This window comes from Schistocerca piceifrons, chromosome 6 (assembly GCF_021461385.2).
Source record: "Schistocerca piceifrons isolate TAMUIC-IGC-003096 chromosome 6, iqSchPice1.1, whole genome shotgun sequence".
In the NCBI taxonomy this organism is placed as follows: Eukaryota; Metazoa; Arthropoda; class Insecta; order Orthoptera; family Acrididae; genus Schistocerca; species Schistocerca piceifrons.
Window position 1 is genome coordinate 436,790,600 of NC_060143.1, and position 13,896 is coordinate 436,804,495.

The 13,896-nt window shown below is 46.9% G+C and overlaps 2 protein-coding genes across 3 annotated transcripts in view; one reads left to right on the forward strand and one right to left on the reverse strand.

Moving 5' to 3' along the window:
* The window catches only part of LOC124802758 (testis-expressed protein 2), a 314,369-nt gene extending 302,865 nt beyond the window's left edge, over positions 1–11,504 (reverse strand). Inside the window, exon 1 of one of the 2 annotated variants that reach the window (XM_047263750.1) lies at positions 11,433–11,504. The gene's annotated coding sequence lies outside the window, so the exon portion shown is untranslated. Of the gene's footprint in view, positions 1–11,307 lie in introns of both variants that reach the window. The other variant, XM_047263749.1, reaches the window with a different exon arrangement.
* Positions 11,505–11,796: 292 nt separating this feature from the next.
* The window catches only part of LOC124802734 (serine/threonine-protein kinase/endoribonuclease ire-1), a 146,566-nt gene continuing 144,466 nt past the window's right edge, over positions 11,797–13,896 (forward strand). Inside the window, exons 1-2 of the mRNA XM_047263706.1 lie at positions 11,797–12,230; positions 12,332–12,452. Coding sequence (XP_047119662.1) covers positions 12,120–12,230; positions 12,332–12,452 — 232 coding nt within the window. The 5' untranslated portion in view covers positions 11,797–12,119. The remainder of the gene's footprint in view (positions 12,231–12,331; positions 12,453–13,896) is intronic.

Below are 13,896 nucleotides of genomic sequence, written 5' to 3' on the forward strand. Positions count from 1 at the left end.
GCAAGCCGAACCCCACAGTGGTGTATGGGGTCTAACAACTTCAACACTGAGGGGGACGCAGACCCATAGGCCAGGCTCCCATAATCAAGCCGGGACTGCACAAGGGCTCTGTACAATCGCAGCAGCGTGCAGCGATCTGCACCCCAAGACGTGTGGCTAAGGCAGCGGAGGGCGTTGAGGTGCCGCCAGCATTTTTGCTTCAGCTGAGTAACATGAGGAACCCATGTGAGCCGGGCATCAAACACGAGTTCCAAGAAGCGGCAAGTGTCCACCACTTCAAGCAGGTGGCCGTCGAGGTAAAGTTCAGGATGAGGGTGGACCGTCCGACGCCTGCAGAAGTGCATAACTCGAGTCTTGGCTGCAGAGAACTGAAAACCGTGAGTCAGAGCCCATGATGCTGCCTTGCGAACGGCGACTTGCAGCCTGCGTTCGGCGACTCCCGTAGTCGTGGAGCTAAATGAGATGCAGAAGTCGTCGGCATACAAAGAAGGAGACACCGACGACCCCACTGCTGCAGCCAGACCATTAATGGCCACTAAAAATAAGGAGACGCTCAACACCGAGCCCTGCGGGACCCCATTTTCCTGTATATAAGAGGAACTAGAGGTGGCACCGACTAGCACCCGGAAAGAGCGGCACAATAAAAAGCTTTGAAGAAAAGCCGGGAGCCGACCACGAAGACCCCACCCATGCAACGTGGCGAGGATGTGATGCCTCCATGTGGTGTCATACGCCTTCCGCAGATCGAAAAATACAGCAACGAGATGCTGACGTCGGGCAAAGGCCGTACGGACAGCAGATTCCAGCCGCACCAAATTGTCCACTGCAGACCGGCCCCGACGGAAGCCACCCTGAGATGGAGCGAGGAGACCGCGCGACTCAAGGACCCAACACAAACGCCGCCCCACCATACGTTCGAGCAATTTGCACAAAACGTTGGTGAGGGTAATGGGACGATAGCTGTCCACCACCAGGGGGTCCTCACCGGGCTTCAAGATGGGGACAATAACACCCTCTCGCCATTGCGACGGGAACACGCCTTCGCTCGAAATGCGATTAAATATCGCGAGAATGTGTCTCTGGCAGTCCCTGGAGAGATGCTTCAGCATCTGCACGTGGACGCAGTCTGGGCCTGGTGCTGTATCAGGGCAATCGGCGAGGGCAGCGAGGAATTCCCTCTCGCTGAAAGGAGCATTGTATTTTTCAGAATGACGCGTGTGAAATGAGAACGGCGTCCGCTCGGCTCGCTCCTTTAGAGAGCGAAAGGCGGGGGGATAGGATGCAGTCGCAGAGCTCTGAGCAAAGTGCGCGGCAAGCCGTTCAGCAATGGCGGCAGCGTCCGTGCAGACAGCGCCGTCCAAGGAGAGCCCAGGGACACCCATAGGGGTCTGGTATCCATAAATCCACCGGATCCGGGACCACACGAGTGAGGGGGAGACATGGGAGCCCAAGGATGAGACATACCTCTCCCAGCACTCCTGCTTACGCCGTGCAATAAGACGACGGGCCAAGGCACGGAGCCTCTTAAAGGCGATGAGGGTCTCGAGAGACGGGTGCCGCCTATGCCGCTGGAGAGCCCGCCGACGGTCGCGAATAGCCTCAGCAATCTCCGGCGACCACCAGGGTACAGCCTTCCTCCGAGGGAGGCCAGAAGATCGGGGGATGGCAGCCTCGGCCGCTGAAATGATGGATGTGGTTAAAACACGGACCACCTCGTCAATGTCACCCTGTGGGGGAGACTCAATGGCAGCAGCAGAAGTAAAAGCCGGCCAGTCTGCCCTGTGGAGAGCCCAGCGGGGCAGGTGCCCAGAAGAACGACTCTGGGGTAGTGACAAATAGATGGGAAAATGGTCACTACCGCACAGGTCAGGGTGCACCCTCCAGTGGAGGGATGGGACAAGTCCGGGGCTGCAAAGAGAGAGATCGATGGCCGAGAACGAGCCATGGGCAACACTGAAATGCGTGGGAGCACCGGTGTTCAAGAGGCTAAGATCGAGCTGAGCCAACAAATGCTCCACGGCCCGACCGCGGTCATCAGAGACAGTCCCACCCCATAGAGGGTTGTGGGCATTGAAATCGCCCAGAAGCAGCAACAGTGGCGGGAGTTGAGCCAGCAGCGCAGCCAAGACATGTCGGGGGAGCTCCCCATCCGGAGGAATGTAAACAGAGCAAATAGTAATAGCCGGCGAGAGCTCAACCCTGGCAGCAACTGCCTCGAAAGGCGTCTGAAGGGGTACTGGCGAGCTACAGACAGAGTGGTGAACAAAGAGGCAAACCCCACCTGACGCTCGTTGACAGGCAGCACGGTTCTTATAGTATCCCCGATAACTGCGAAGGGCGGGGGTCCGCAGCGCAGGAAACCAAGTTTCCTGCAGAGCAATGCAGAGAACAGGGGAATCACGCAGAAGCATTCGGAGCTCAGGCAGGTGGCGGAAATAACCGCCGCAGTTCCATTGGAGAATGGAAGCAGGAAGGGACTGGGAGGGCGTGAATGCGACTAAGAGGCAGACAGCGCTTCAGAGCCAACTGCCGCCACCGGGGGAGAGTCAGCTGAGTTCATAGGAGAGGCCCCCAAGGGTTCCGTGAGGGCGAGATCCGCGGCAGAGGCGAGGATCTCCACCTCATCCCCGGAGCCAGGACTATGGACAGCAGGCGGTGCTGAAACCGCCGGAACGTCCTTCTTCTTGGACACATGCCGTTCCTTCTTCTCACGTCGGCCCTTAGGGTGAGAGGGCTGGGAGAGCTTGTCTGAAGGAGCGTCGGAGGCTGACGACGACACAGAAGCCCTACGACCAGCAGGTGGCGGAACCTTCAGCCACTGGCTGACATCTGGCTGGGAAGGAGAAGAAACGGAGGAAGGGAGAGCCCCGAGGGACCCCTTCCGCGAGAGAGGAACCGGCGGAGGCAACGCCGCCGGAAAAGGAGGGGGAGGAATCGAGCCTCCCTGTTGTGGAGCAGATGTCACTCCCGAAGTAAGCTTGGGGGGAGCGACAGAAGAGGGTTTGCCCCCAACTGCTAAGGGGGCAATAGAGGAAGGCTTGCCCCCAGGCACGAAGGGGGCAGACAGAGATACATGGCCCCGAGGGCCCACTGAAGGCGGCACAGATGAAGCGACAACCGTCGCTCACGTGGGCGACGATAACGTGGCTGCAGCATAAGATGTTCGAAGGGAAGCAGGATACAACCTTTCATATTTCTGTTTAGCCTCTCGATAAGTAAGCCGGTCCAGGGTCTTAAATTCCATTATCTTCCGCTCCTTATGAAGAACGGGGCAATCCGGCGAGCATGGAGAGTGGTGCTCCCCACAGTGGACACATACAGGCGGGGGCGCACATGGAGAATCGGGATGAGAGGGGCGTCCGCTGGATGGGCAACGGGAGGACATATGCCCAAACTTCCAGCACTGGAAGCAACGCATCGGGGGAGGGATGTATGGCTTCACGTCGCAACGGTAAACCATTACCTTGACCTTCTCGGGCAAGACATCACCCTCGAAGGCCAAGATAAAGGCACCGGTGGCCACCCTGTTTGTCTTGGGTCCTCGATGGACACGACGGACAAAATGCACACCACGTCGTTCCAAGTCGGCTCTCAGCTCGTCATCGGATTGTAACAAGAGGTCACGATGGTAAATAATCCCCTGGACCATATTTAAGCTACTGTGGGGAGTGACGGTAACAGGGACGTCACCCAGCTTATCACACAAGAGCAACGCTCGTGACTGGGCTGGGGAGGACGTCTTGAGGAGGATGGACCCATTCCTCATTTTTGACAACCCTGCCACTTCCCCAAACTTATCCTCCAGGTGTTCCACAAAAAACATAGGCTTCGTCGGAAGAAAGGAGTCACCATCAGTCCTGCTGCAGACAAGGTATTGCGGTACATAAGGCTCCCGCTTGGCCCTAGATCGGCGTCCCTCCCATGGCGCAGCCAACGAGGGGAACGTCTGAGGGTCATATTGCGCAGCATCAAAGTCGACTCTACCTCGCTAAGAGACGCTGGTGGCCGTGCGACCACCAGCTTGGTGTGATTTATTGCGCTTCATTGCGCCACATCCGCCCAGATGCCACCTACTCCGAACGAGGGCTCTCCCCAAGGGCGCCACCCAGCCAAAGCAACGGGTACCTGGCCGATATCCCGTTGCCCGGAGTCCCCGTGCCCCAGACAAGATGGGCACATACTCCTTGGCATGCATGGGGAGGAAACAGCTCTGGCATCTGTAGTGCGATCCCTGCGTGGTCAGGGGGCTACTACCAAGAGGGTACATGACGACCCCACCACAACGGACTGGCTACCGTGCTGGATTTTAGGTGTTTAAAGGGTCCACAGTTGTCGTAGGTGCTAAGAAGAAGAGTGCGCACAAGGCGAGAAGGAGACAACCCAGGAGATGTTGGGCGTAGACCCCCCCACACGACAATAGGTAACATGCAAGATGGTGAAGCATGATGGACCAATACAAAAACACCACGTAAGGTGTCCTTCCCCAAATGGCACGCACTGACGACGGAAATTTTGAAGAAAAAAGGAGGTCAAACCCAAGAGGGGACCATCACAGAAGGCCGAAACGTTTGAGACTCCTTTTAGTCGCCTCTTACGACAGGCAGGAATACCGCGGGCCTATTCTTACCCCCGAACCCGCAGGGGGAGGATGGAAGTGCCTCCGAACATCAAGAGAGAAGGTGTAGTCATCCGGCTCTGAGACCCAACTGGAACACGCTGAACTGATGGGGCTACAACTGTTCTCGTAGCGGCGGCATAAGAGGAGGTCATCGCCACAGGATGTAGGCGCTCAAATTTCCTCTTGGCCTCGTTGTAGCTCAGTCGGTCCAGAGTCTTGTATTCCATGGTTTTCCTTTCTCACTGTAAAATCCTGCAGGCTGGTGAGCAAGGGGAATGATGCTCTCCGCAGTTGACACAGATGGAAGGTGGGGCACATGGAGTATTGGGATGGGATGGACATCCACAATCTCGACATGTGATGCTGGAAGTACGGCGGGAAGACATATGCCCGAACTTCCAGCACTTAAAGCATCACATTGGGGTGGAGAGGTGGGGGCAGGGGGGGGGGGGGGCGGATGGGGGGGGGGGGTTTATAGCTTGACATAACAGTGGTAGACCATCACCTTGACCTTCTCAGGTAATGTGTCACCGGCGAAGGCCAATATGAAGAGACCAGTGGCAATCTGATTATTCCTCAAACCCCAATGGACGTACTGGACGAAATAAACTCCTCGTCACTCTGAGTTGGTGCGCAGCTCGTTGTCAGACTGCAAAAGAAGGTCACTATGGAATATAATACCCTGGACTATATTTAAGCTCTTATAAGGCGCGATGGTAACGGAAACATCCTGCAGTTTGTCACAAACGAGTAATGCCTGTGACTGGCACAGGATGCCGTTTTTATCAAGACAGACCCTGACTGCATTTTGGACAAGCCCTCCACCTTCCCAAACTTGTCCTCTAAATGCTCCACAAAAAACTGAGACTTCATCGAGACAAAGGAGTCCCCATCAGCTCTCGTACATATGAGGTACCAGGGCGAATAGGGTTCGCTGCCATCCTTAGCCTGGCGTTCCTCCCATGGTGTGGCCAGGGAGGGGAACAATTTAGGATCATACTTCCTTGGATTAGACTTGGAAAGTTTAGAGATTGCTGGCATTTGATCACCAGCAAGTGATGACATGGTACGCTTCATTGTGCATCACCTGCCCTGATGCCAACCACTCCAACTAGGGGCCCTTCCCACGGGCGCCAACCAGCCGCAGCAAAGACCACTTGGCAGAATGGCCATTGCCGGGAGTCCGGATGCCTCAGGGTGACGGGCATCTACTCCTTGGCATACGTAGGGAGTTAACGGCGCAGGCAGCAGCAGAGCAATCTCTGTGTAGTCAGTGGGCTACAACCAACAGGGTACATGGCGGCTCCACCACAACTGGCTAGCTACCATGCTGGATATGAGGTGCAAAGAATTCCATGGTCATGGTCGGCGCAGAAAACGACACTGCACAGTGGGTGGAGGAAGTTGTCCTCACTCAAAAGATGGAGGATGAGCGGGACTGCAAGAAAGTGGGCTAAAGATCTCAATGAACAATGGACGTGGTGCACCATGTAAGGTGCCCTTCCCCAATTGGCTCTCTCTTCAGGAAAATTTTGAAAAATGGAGGTCAAACCCTACAGGGGATCATCACATGAAGGCCAAAAGGTGAGAGACTCCTTTTAGTTGCCCTTTACGGCAGGCGGGAATACCTCAGGCCTATTCTAGGCCCCAGGCCTGAAGGCGGCAAACCAAACATGGTGTCTGGTAAAGTTGCAGATGAAAGGTCACTGATATACACGAGAAAGAGTAAGTGTCCTAAGATGTAACCTTTTGGGAAACAACATGTAATAAGTCCTCAGTTGCTTGATGCCTGATAGCATAATACATGTCTCTTTCTTACTGACAACTTTTTCTTCATGTCACAGATACAGATCCAAACCACTCTGCAGCATTTCCTGTCACGCTGTAATATTCTAATTTACTTGAAAGCATATTCTGATTTACCCAGTAAAATGCCTTTGATTAAGAAGCTAATTGTATATAACCTTTTCTAAAGTTTTTTGAGAATGGTGGCTAAATTGAAAATGGTGGTATTTCTTTACCTGCTTTCTTATACAAAGGCATATGTCAGTCATACAGGAAATGTTCCCCTGTGGCGCTGTTACCTGGACGTATCACAGGCAAAAATATGTCACCAGTCTACATCAAAAGTAGAGTACGTTCCACCATCTGATGCAGATGCTGAAACAGAGTGGCTTTGAACATTCCTGCTGTCAGCAACGAACACGCAACTCAACTCTTTAGAGACAAGCAGAGCACATTGCAACTGTTAAGAAATAATGAAGGTCAGAAACGGACAAAACACACAGAAATAAGGTTTCATTACATTTGTGAAACGATAAATGGTGGTTCAAGTCTTGTAGTAAATCAGAAGATCAGCTGGCACACACGTGTATAAAAGTACTTTTCAAAGAGAAGCTGTAAACTAACAGTAGATCATTATCAACTGTGCCTTCAAAACTGGCTAACAAGTGTTGGAGTGTTACGTAGTATGGCTTGTTGTGCTGCTTATTTATGATGCCTGTGTGCAGGTGAACGTTACCTTATCAGTGCACCTGGTGTTTTTACATTTTTGTTGCTTCCAACTAAAAAGCAATCTTTTATTCCTCAGTGTACTTTCCGTCTTTTCATTATTGTTAATGGAATCTGTATGGTGTCTTGTATTTGAACTGCCTGCTTCTTCATTCAAGTAATAAAACTTATTCACCCAAATTGTAACAATTTGATTATAGTCCACCCAACATTTACGAACCACAGGAAATTACAAACAAGTATTCTGATTAGCTAGCAACAACCAATTCGTGATTCATCATGTTCACTTCCAGCCATTCATCATGACAAAGGTTACCAACTGCAGCAAGTAATGGAAGAACCTGATACATTATAAGTGCATTTTTACTGCAATATTCCCAATAATGCATCTCTGTGACTCTTCCATGAGGTCACCACTGCAACAAGCTCATCATCTTCAACATTTAAAAATAGTATGCATCATGCACTTACACAACACAGCTAACAACATATTCATCAGTTTTTCCTCTATTCTAAATCGCTCAAAGAATTTTAAGATCCATGAACCTCTTGGAATCTTAAAAACTAATGGATTTCGCCACTAATGCCCAGGTAAGATACACTAAAACTATGATTGGTATTATCATAATTTAAGCTCATAATTCTGTCTACAGAAAATTCAAAGCAATGTTTCGTGTCCATTGATTCACCTCATGGCCAGACCCAACTTCCACATCCCTTTCAGACAATTTACGCACAAATGTATGGGTACATTTTTTAGTAGACTACAGCGACATCCGTTGAGATCTGGTCTACACAATAGTGCAAGTTTCAGAGGGTGCACTACAGTCCATTTTAGTTAGTATTTCATCCACTAAGCTGTGCTGTGTGGCAGTTCGTTTAAAGTTATCTGACAATGGTGGCCTTGAGATGACATCATGGAGGTATTGTTAACTTTTATTTTGTTCTACTTGCTTTCAGAGTGCATAAAAATTTAGAAGTGTAGTTGAACGATGAATGTATCCAATGCAATGCATAAAGACCATTTGTTCAACACGATTCCCACATTAGATGCTTCAATAATCAAAGTAACACAATTGTGTGGTTTAGGCTTTTACTCAATTTTTTTTTGTCGATTTCAGTTGTTGAGGTTAATAGGTGTTCCTCTTTCTAGATACGCTGACAGACGCAGACACTGAATCCCTTCTAGCCCAATCAGATGTGGAGGATATTAGCAGTGATGATGATATTGTTGATGAATCCTGGATGCCATCACCTAAGAAGAAAATTGCTGAATGTAGAAGTTCATCTGATGAATCTGATGACTCAGAGCAGCAGCCCCTACTTCAGAGCCAGCAGGTAGAAAATTTAAGTGAAAGGCAAGTGCAAATACAAAATGAGCAGGTACCATAGTGTGCACAACAAATGAATTTTGTGACAGCGAGAAAACATTTGTGGAAACATCCTTTTTCTTCACAAGTCCCTCCAATATCCGATATTTTCCATGCATCGTCAATGACTCCTATGAAGTTATTTCCTGACAATTTTTTCGAGCTTACATCCACATACACAAAAATGTAGGCCTATCATTTATCTAAAACATGGCGTGTTTTGAGTGTTACCACACAGGAAGTAAAAAATGTTTTTGGACCACTCATTCTAATGGGTAATACCAAATTCCCACATATGAGAATGTATTGGCAACATGGATTTCACCTTCTGTTAACAGCAGACTTGCAGTTGTTGATACAAATTGTTTTCCAGAAGGGAACATGAAGACTGCTCTCTGGAAGGTTCAACTTGCAGTAGACTTCGTGAGGAATGCCTGTGTCAAATTGCCTCGCCCCAGAGGAGGCCATTACTCTATCGATGAGCAGATGATACTTTTTTCTGTTTGTTGTTCCTTGAAGCAATGTGTGCCAAACAAACCACACCCACAAGGTTTAAAAATTTTGCTTTAGCAATGAGCAAAGGAGGGCCTAGTATTGTGCTTCGACTGATTCAAACACTAGAGAGAGATTCTTATCTGTTCTTTGACAGATATTTTACAACCATTCCACTGTTGGAAATCCTGTGAGAAAAGGAATTTATGGAACAGGAAAAATCATGTGTAATAGAATTAGAGATGTGAACCTGACTGAAGAGAAAAAATTGAAAAGATGTGACATGCAAGAATTCTGCAGCGGTGACAACAATGCTGTCATCATTCAATGGAAAAAAAACTAAATCAATGGCATCAAACTGTTTTGGATGTACTCCAGTTACAAATGTAGAACTGTGGAGCAAAAAGGAAAAAGTTTATGTCAATGTTCCTTGTCTATCTGTTGTTACAAAGTATATTATGAGCAAGGGAGGCGCTGACGCTTGTGATCAGATGATGTAAGTCTACAGAGCATTTTTAAAAATAAGGAAATGGACTCTGAAACTCACAATTCATCTCATAGACCTTGCTTGCATCAATTTCTGGACAGAATACAACGGAGTTTGTAAAGTTGCTGAAGTACTTGCGAAGAATAAACTTGATCTTTTTTTGGTTTCAGAATGGCTCTTAAAAAAAACACTCTTGTTCTCTGCTAAACAAAGTCCTTCTACAGAAAACCCTGATAATGGTGCAGTGTAGGTTCCTGAGGAAAAGTACTGACCGGATGATCAGCATTGTTTGGACAGAAGACTCGATGTCTTGAGTAAGCTTGGCTTACTTATTTCTGAAAATTATTACAGATTAAGCCTGACACTCACATTTGTGTGGATACAAACTTTTTGGGGAAAAAATTTAAGTATAGACATTCTACTGGATTTTCCCGCATTAGCCAATTATTTTAAGCAAGGCACTCAAAATTCATTCAGTTTCTACAAATAGTTTTCTTTCAGGTCTGAAAGGGTTAAGTAGTAAACTGTGTGTCTACAACCTGTACTTGTATATCATTTACGTAAATTCCTGTACAGAGGAGACAATCTCTTGCTCAGCAGTAGTAATATGTTGACAGATCCATTATTAGGTGCTTTCTGTAAGTGATAACAACTTGTAAATGGTACTCCATCATGCACTATTGTGACACAACAGTATAGTTGCATAATGAAATTTGTGTATGACACTCATCTACATCAATACTAAAACTAAACTCCGTCCGAACAGGCCTTGGAAGGCCCAATGGTACCGAACGGCTGCCATGTCATCCTCAGCCCTCAGGTGTCAATGGATGTGGATATGGAGAGGCATGTGGTCAACACACCACTCTCCCAGCCATATGTCAGTTTACGAGACTGGAGCCGCTACTTCTCAATCAAGTAGCTCCTCAGTTTGCCTCACAAAGGCTGAGTGCACCCAGCTTGCCAACAGCACTCGGTAGACTGGATGGTCACCCATCCAAATGCTAGCCCACCCCAACAGCGGTTAACTTTGGTGATCTGATGGGGACCAGTGTTACCGCTGCAGCAAGGCCATTGGCTTCTACATTAATACTGCATAACATAAATTATTGGATGACAGTTTGGTTACCGAAAGAGGTATGTAATTTGAATTAAAAAACAGTGTGGCCTTTCTACGTTGGACGCACTACATCGTGTTGTACTATATACCAAAATACAATACTGGTAAAGTTCCGTTTGCAATACCTAAATCCATAGGATTAGACCTGCAGTAAAAAACGGTACAATATATAGTTTTTTTAGTTTAACTAGAGTTGGGCATATCGAGTAATAGGCCTCAACAAGAACAATTTTCGAATGGCTAAATTGTAAGTCCAATATATAAAAATGTAAAAACTCAAAAACTAAGAGTTTCACGACATAATTTGATTTTATTCCTTTTACGTAGTATGGACGTTACAAATCAGCTATTCGAGAATCGTGATATATATACATATAGGCCTAGCTAACAAACTGCTTCTAACAATCAAGAATTATCATTTGCTGTTTCCAGTGTGAATGTACCTCTCACCGCAAACTGTACTTTTAAGAAGGCGTCCGCATGCGTAGATACCACGGAAACAGTGAGTAAAAACAGTGAGTACGCTGCAAACTGTCACTGCGACTTTGACATTCAGATATGGATTTTGCGCCGGTCTTCAGCGGCAAAAAACAGGAATGAAGAACAAATGTTCAAGATGTATACGAAAGAAATGTTATATGTGGTACCAAAACTAAGTTTTCTTAGTTATTAACGTACTAAATGTAAAAAGAACCAATTATTAACGCACTTCCACCTGAGCAAATGAGGCTCGACAGAAATGACAGCTTGTGATATTTTCTTCGGCTTTCGCTTCACAACACTGTTGCAAGATACTCAGTATACACTGTTTAAAAATATACAAACTGTCAATACCTTAACCGAACTAAGCAAAACATTTTAACCGCGAGTGTCGTCACTTAGCAAACAATCCACCACCGCTGAACGTCAAACCTTCTGCAAGCGGCTTGATTTTTTTCATTATCGTTGGGTATTATCCACCTATCTTTGGAAACGACACTGCGAGACCGATTATAAATACATATAGTTAAACTACATTGTCTATTTGTCCAGTACCCGTAACAATTTTCTCACAATATATGTAATTAGTCTTTCTTCAGAGCAATTGCTCGACTTGAGTTTGAAAATGAATAGTAAATATGAACAGTAGCGATGAAAAATGTTTTCTCTGAAACGTAACATGTGTAGTGTGAGCTGTAGTCTTTGCATGTGTACTGGAACTACATGCCAAGCCAGCCAAGGTGTTTTGTTATTTCTAAACACGAAGGGGAGTTTGTTTATTTTTGTTGTTAGTGGTCAAGGTTTCAGTGATTCAACTAACTAGTGAATTTGAAAGTACCATGACGTACAAGCAGTGTTTGTTGTACGTAACTTCAGATAAAAGTTTTACACAAAACTTAAATTTTGTTGAAGCATGCAGCCACGAATGTCACCGTGTTTGTGTTTAATTGCGACAACATGTGATACGCCAGGGAAAAAAGTACTGTAGATCATAATTCTTATGATGTAAAACATACTACCGGCTATAATTTCAAACTGAATATGTTTCATGTTAGCCAGAATAAACGTCAGATGCGGACGATTACGATCGTTTCGCATGCACTACTATTGATGGTTTTTAGTGTAAGAGCCGATGAAAGTAGTTACACGAAGGTAAATAGTGCAGTCTATTGCAGAATATGCAGCGGCACGACTTGTCACATAATAGTAACTTGCTTAAGGTACTAACAGAGATGTTTGTTTACCTCTTGTAGATCACCAACACTGATTTGATCAAGGAAGCAGATGATTCGCTCCTACTTTTGTCGACGCTAGACGGTTCGTTTATTGGAATAAGTCAGCGAACAGGAATGGTGAAATGGCAAATTAAAGACGGTAAGCATTCTTTTCCATAAGATGTCGCCCTTCTCCCATTCCCTTCACATGCCAATTGCAGTAAGAATGAGTGCTTGAATGCATTTGTGCCTGCTGTAGTTAATCTAGTCTTGTCTTCGCAATCCGTATGGTAGCATTACGTAGAGATTTGTAATAGGCGGTCCAGTCACATTAATGCGACAAATACCCATGTTCAACCTCAATGTGCGTCAACGACTCACAGAGTTAGGTGGCAGCACTAGCAGTGGAGGGTATATAAAATCATCCCAGAAAGATGCAGAAAGCAGTGCATTCATCTTCATTCAGAAACAGAGCGATTTGTCTGATGTTGAAAAGTCATAATCCTTGGCTTTCGAGCCAGTGGTGGGAGCATTTCATAAACCGCTAAGTGCATTTCATAAACTGCTAAGTTTGTAAGCTGTTCTTATTCTGCTGTGGTTAAAGCAGCTTATACCGTGCAAGGCAAAATGGCCCATTCCAAAACCAGCACCATGGACCATAGATGAGAGGGGTAAACAATGGCTACGTAGATATGTATGGGTGAATTAACCTGCAGCTCTTGAGCAACAGGCTGCCCAGATTTTTTTATGCTCTATCGGACAGGTGACAATTGGCGTGCAAGGCCCTGCAACAATTGCAGAAAGGTTGAGGCTGGAAAAGGGAGCGTTATGGTCTGCGGAATGTTTTTTGTGCCAGTCCCAGGTGACCTCGTCAATCTGGAAGGTGCAATAGAGCTACACAAATATGGCTTTGTCTTAGGGGATCACGTCCACCTCTATGTATCACATGTTTTTTGTCAGCATGATGGCATCTATCAGCAGGACAATGCAACATGTCATACAGCTTCCAGTGTATGTGTGTGGTTCCAAGTGTACCCTCATCCATGTAACCAGCTGGCCCCAGCACTGGAGTCGGCATGTCTTCACATCCTTGTTGGTACCTTCAGCCCGGTCCACACGCAACGATCTGTCTGCGCAGACATCGGTGCAGATGTCTGTACATGCAAAAGATCGCTGCAAATGTGGTGTGTTCACACGACACAAACCCCAATCTACTACTCGCCCGCCATCTGTCGGTGTAGAAAAGAAATATCAGTGGCAAGCGACTACGCTCCCCGTAAACGTCAAACATTTAATTCAGTTATTTTGAAATATAGAAATGGAGGAAGTTCTGTTGTGGTCTGTGTTCGCAACTTGTGTTGCAAAAAACATTCAGACCAACCGCAGGAAACAGAGAAAGCGGGCAAAATGGTGTAGACAGTGGCTGCTAAAGCGAAAGCAGTTTTCTCACGTAAATTTACTGAGAGAGTTGCAGGACGAACCTAACGACTGGCGAAATTATTTGCGGATGGATGTCGAAACTTATAATTATCTCTTAAAGCTTGTAACCCTTCATATTATGAGAAAAAATACTTGTATAAGAAGGGCAATTTCTCCTCATGAAC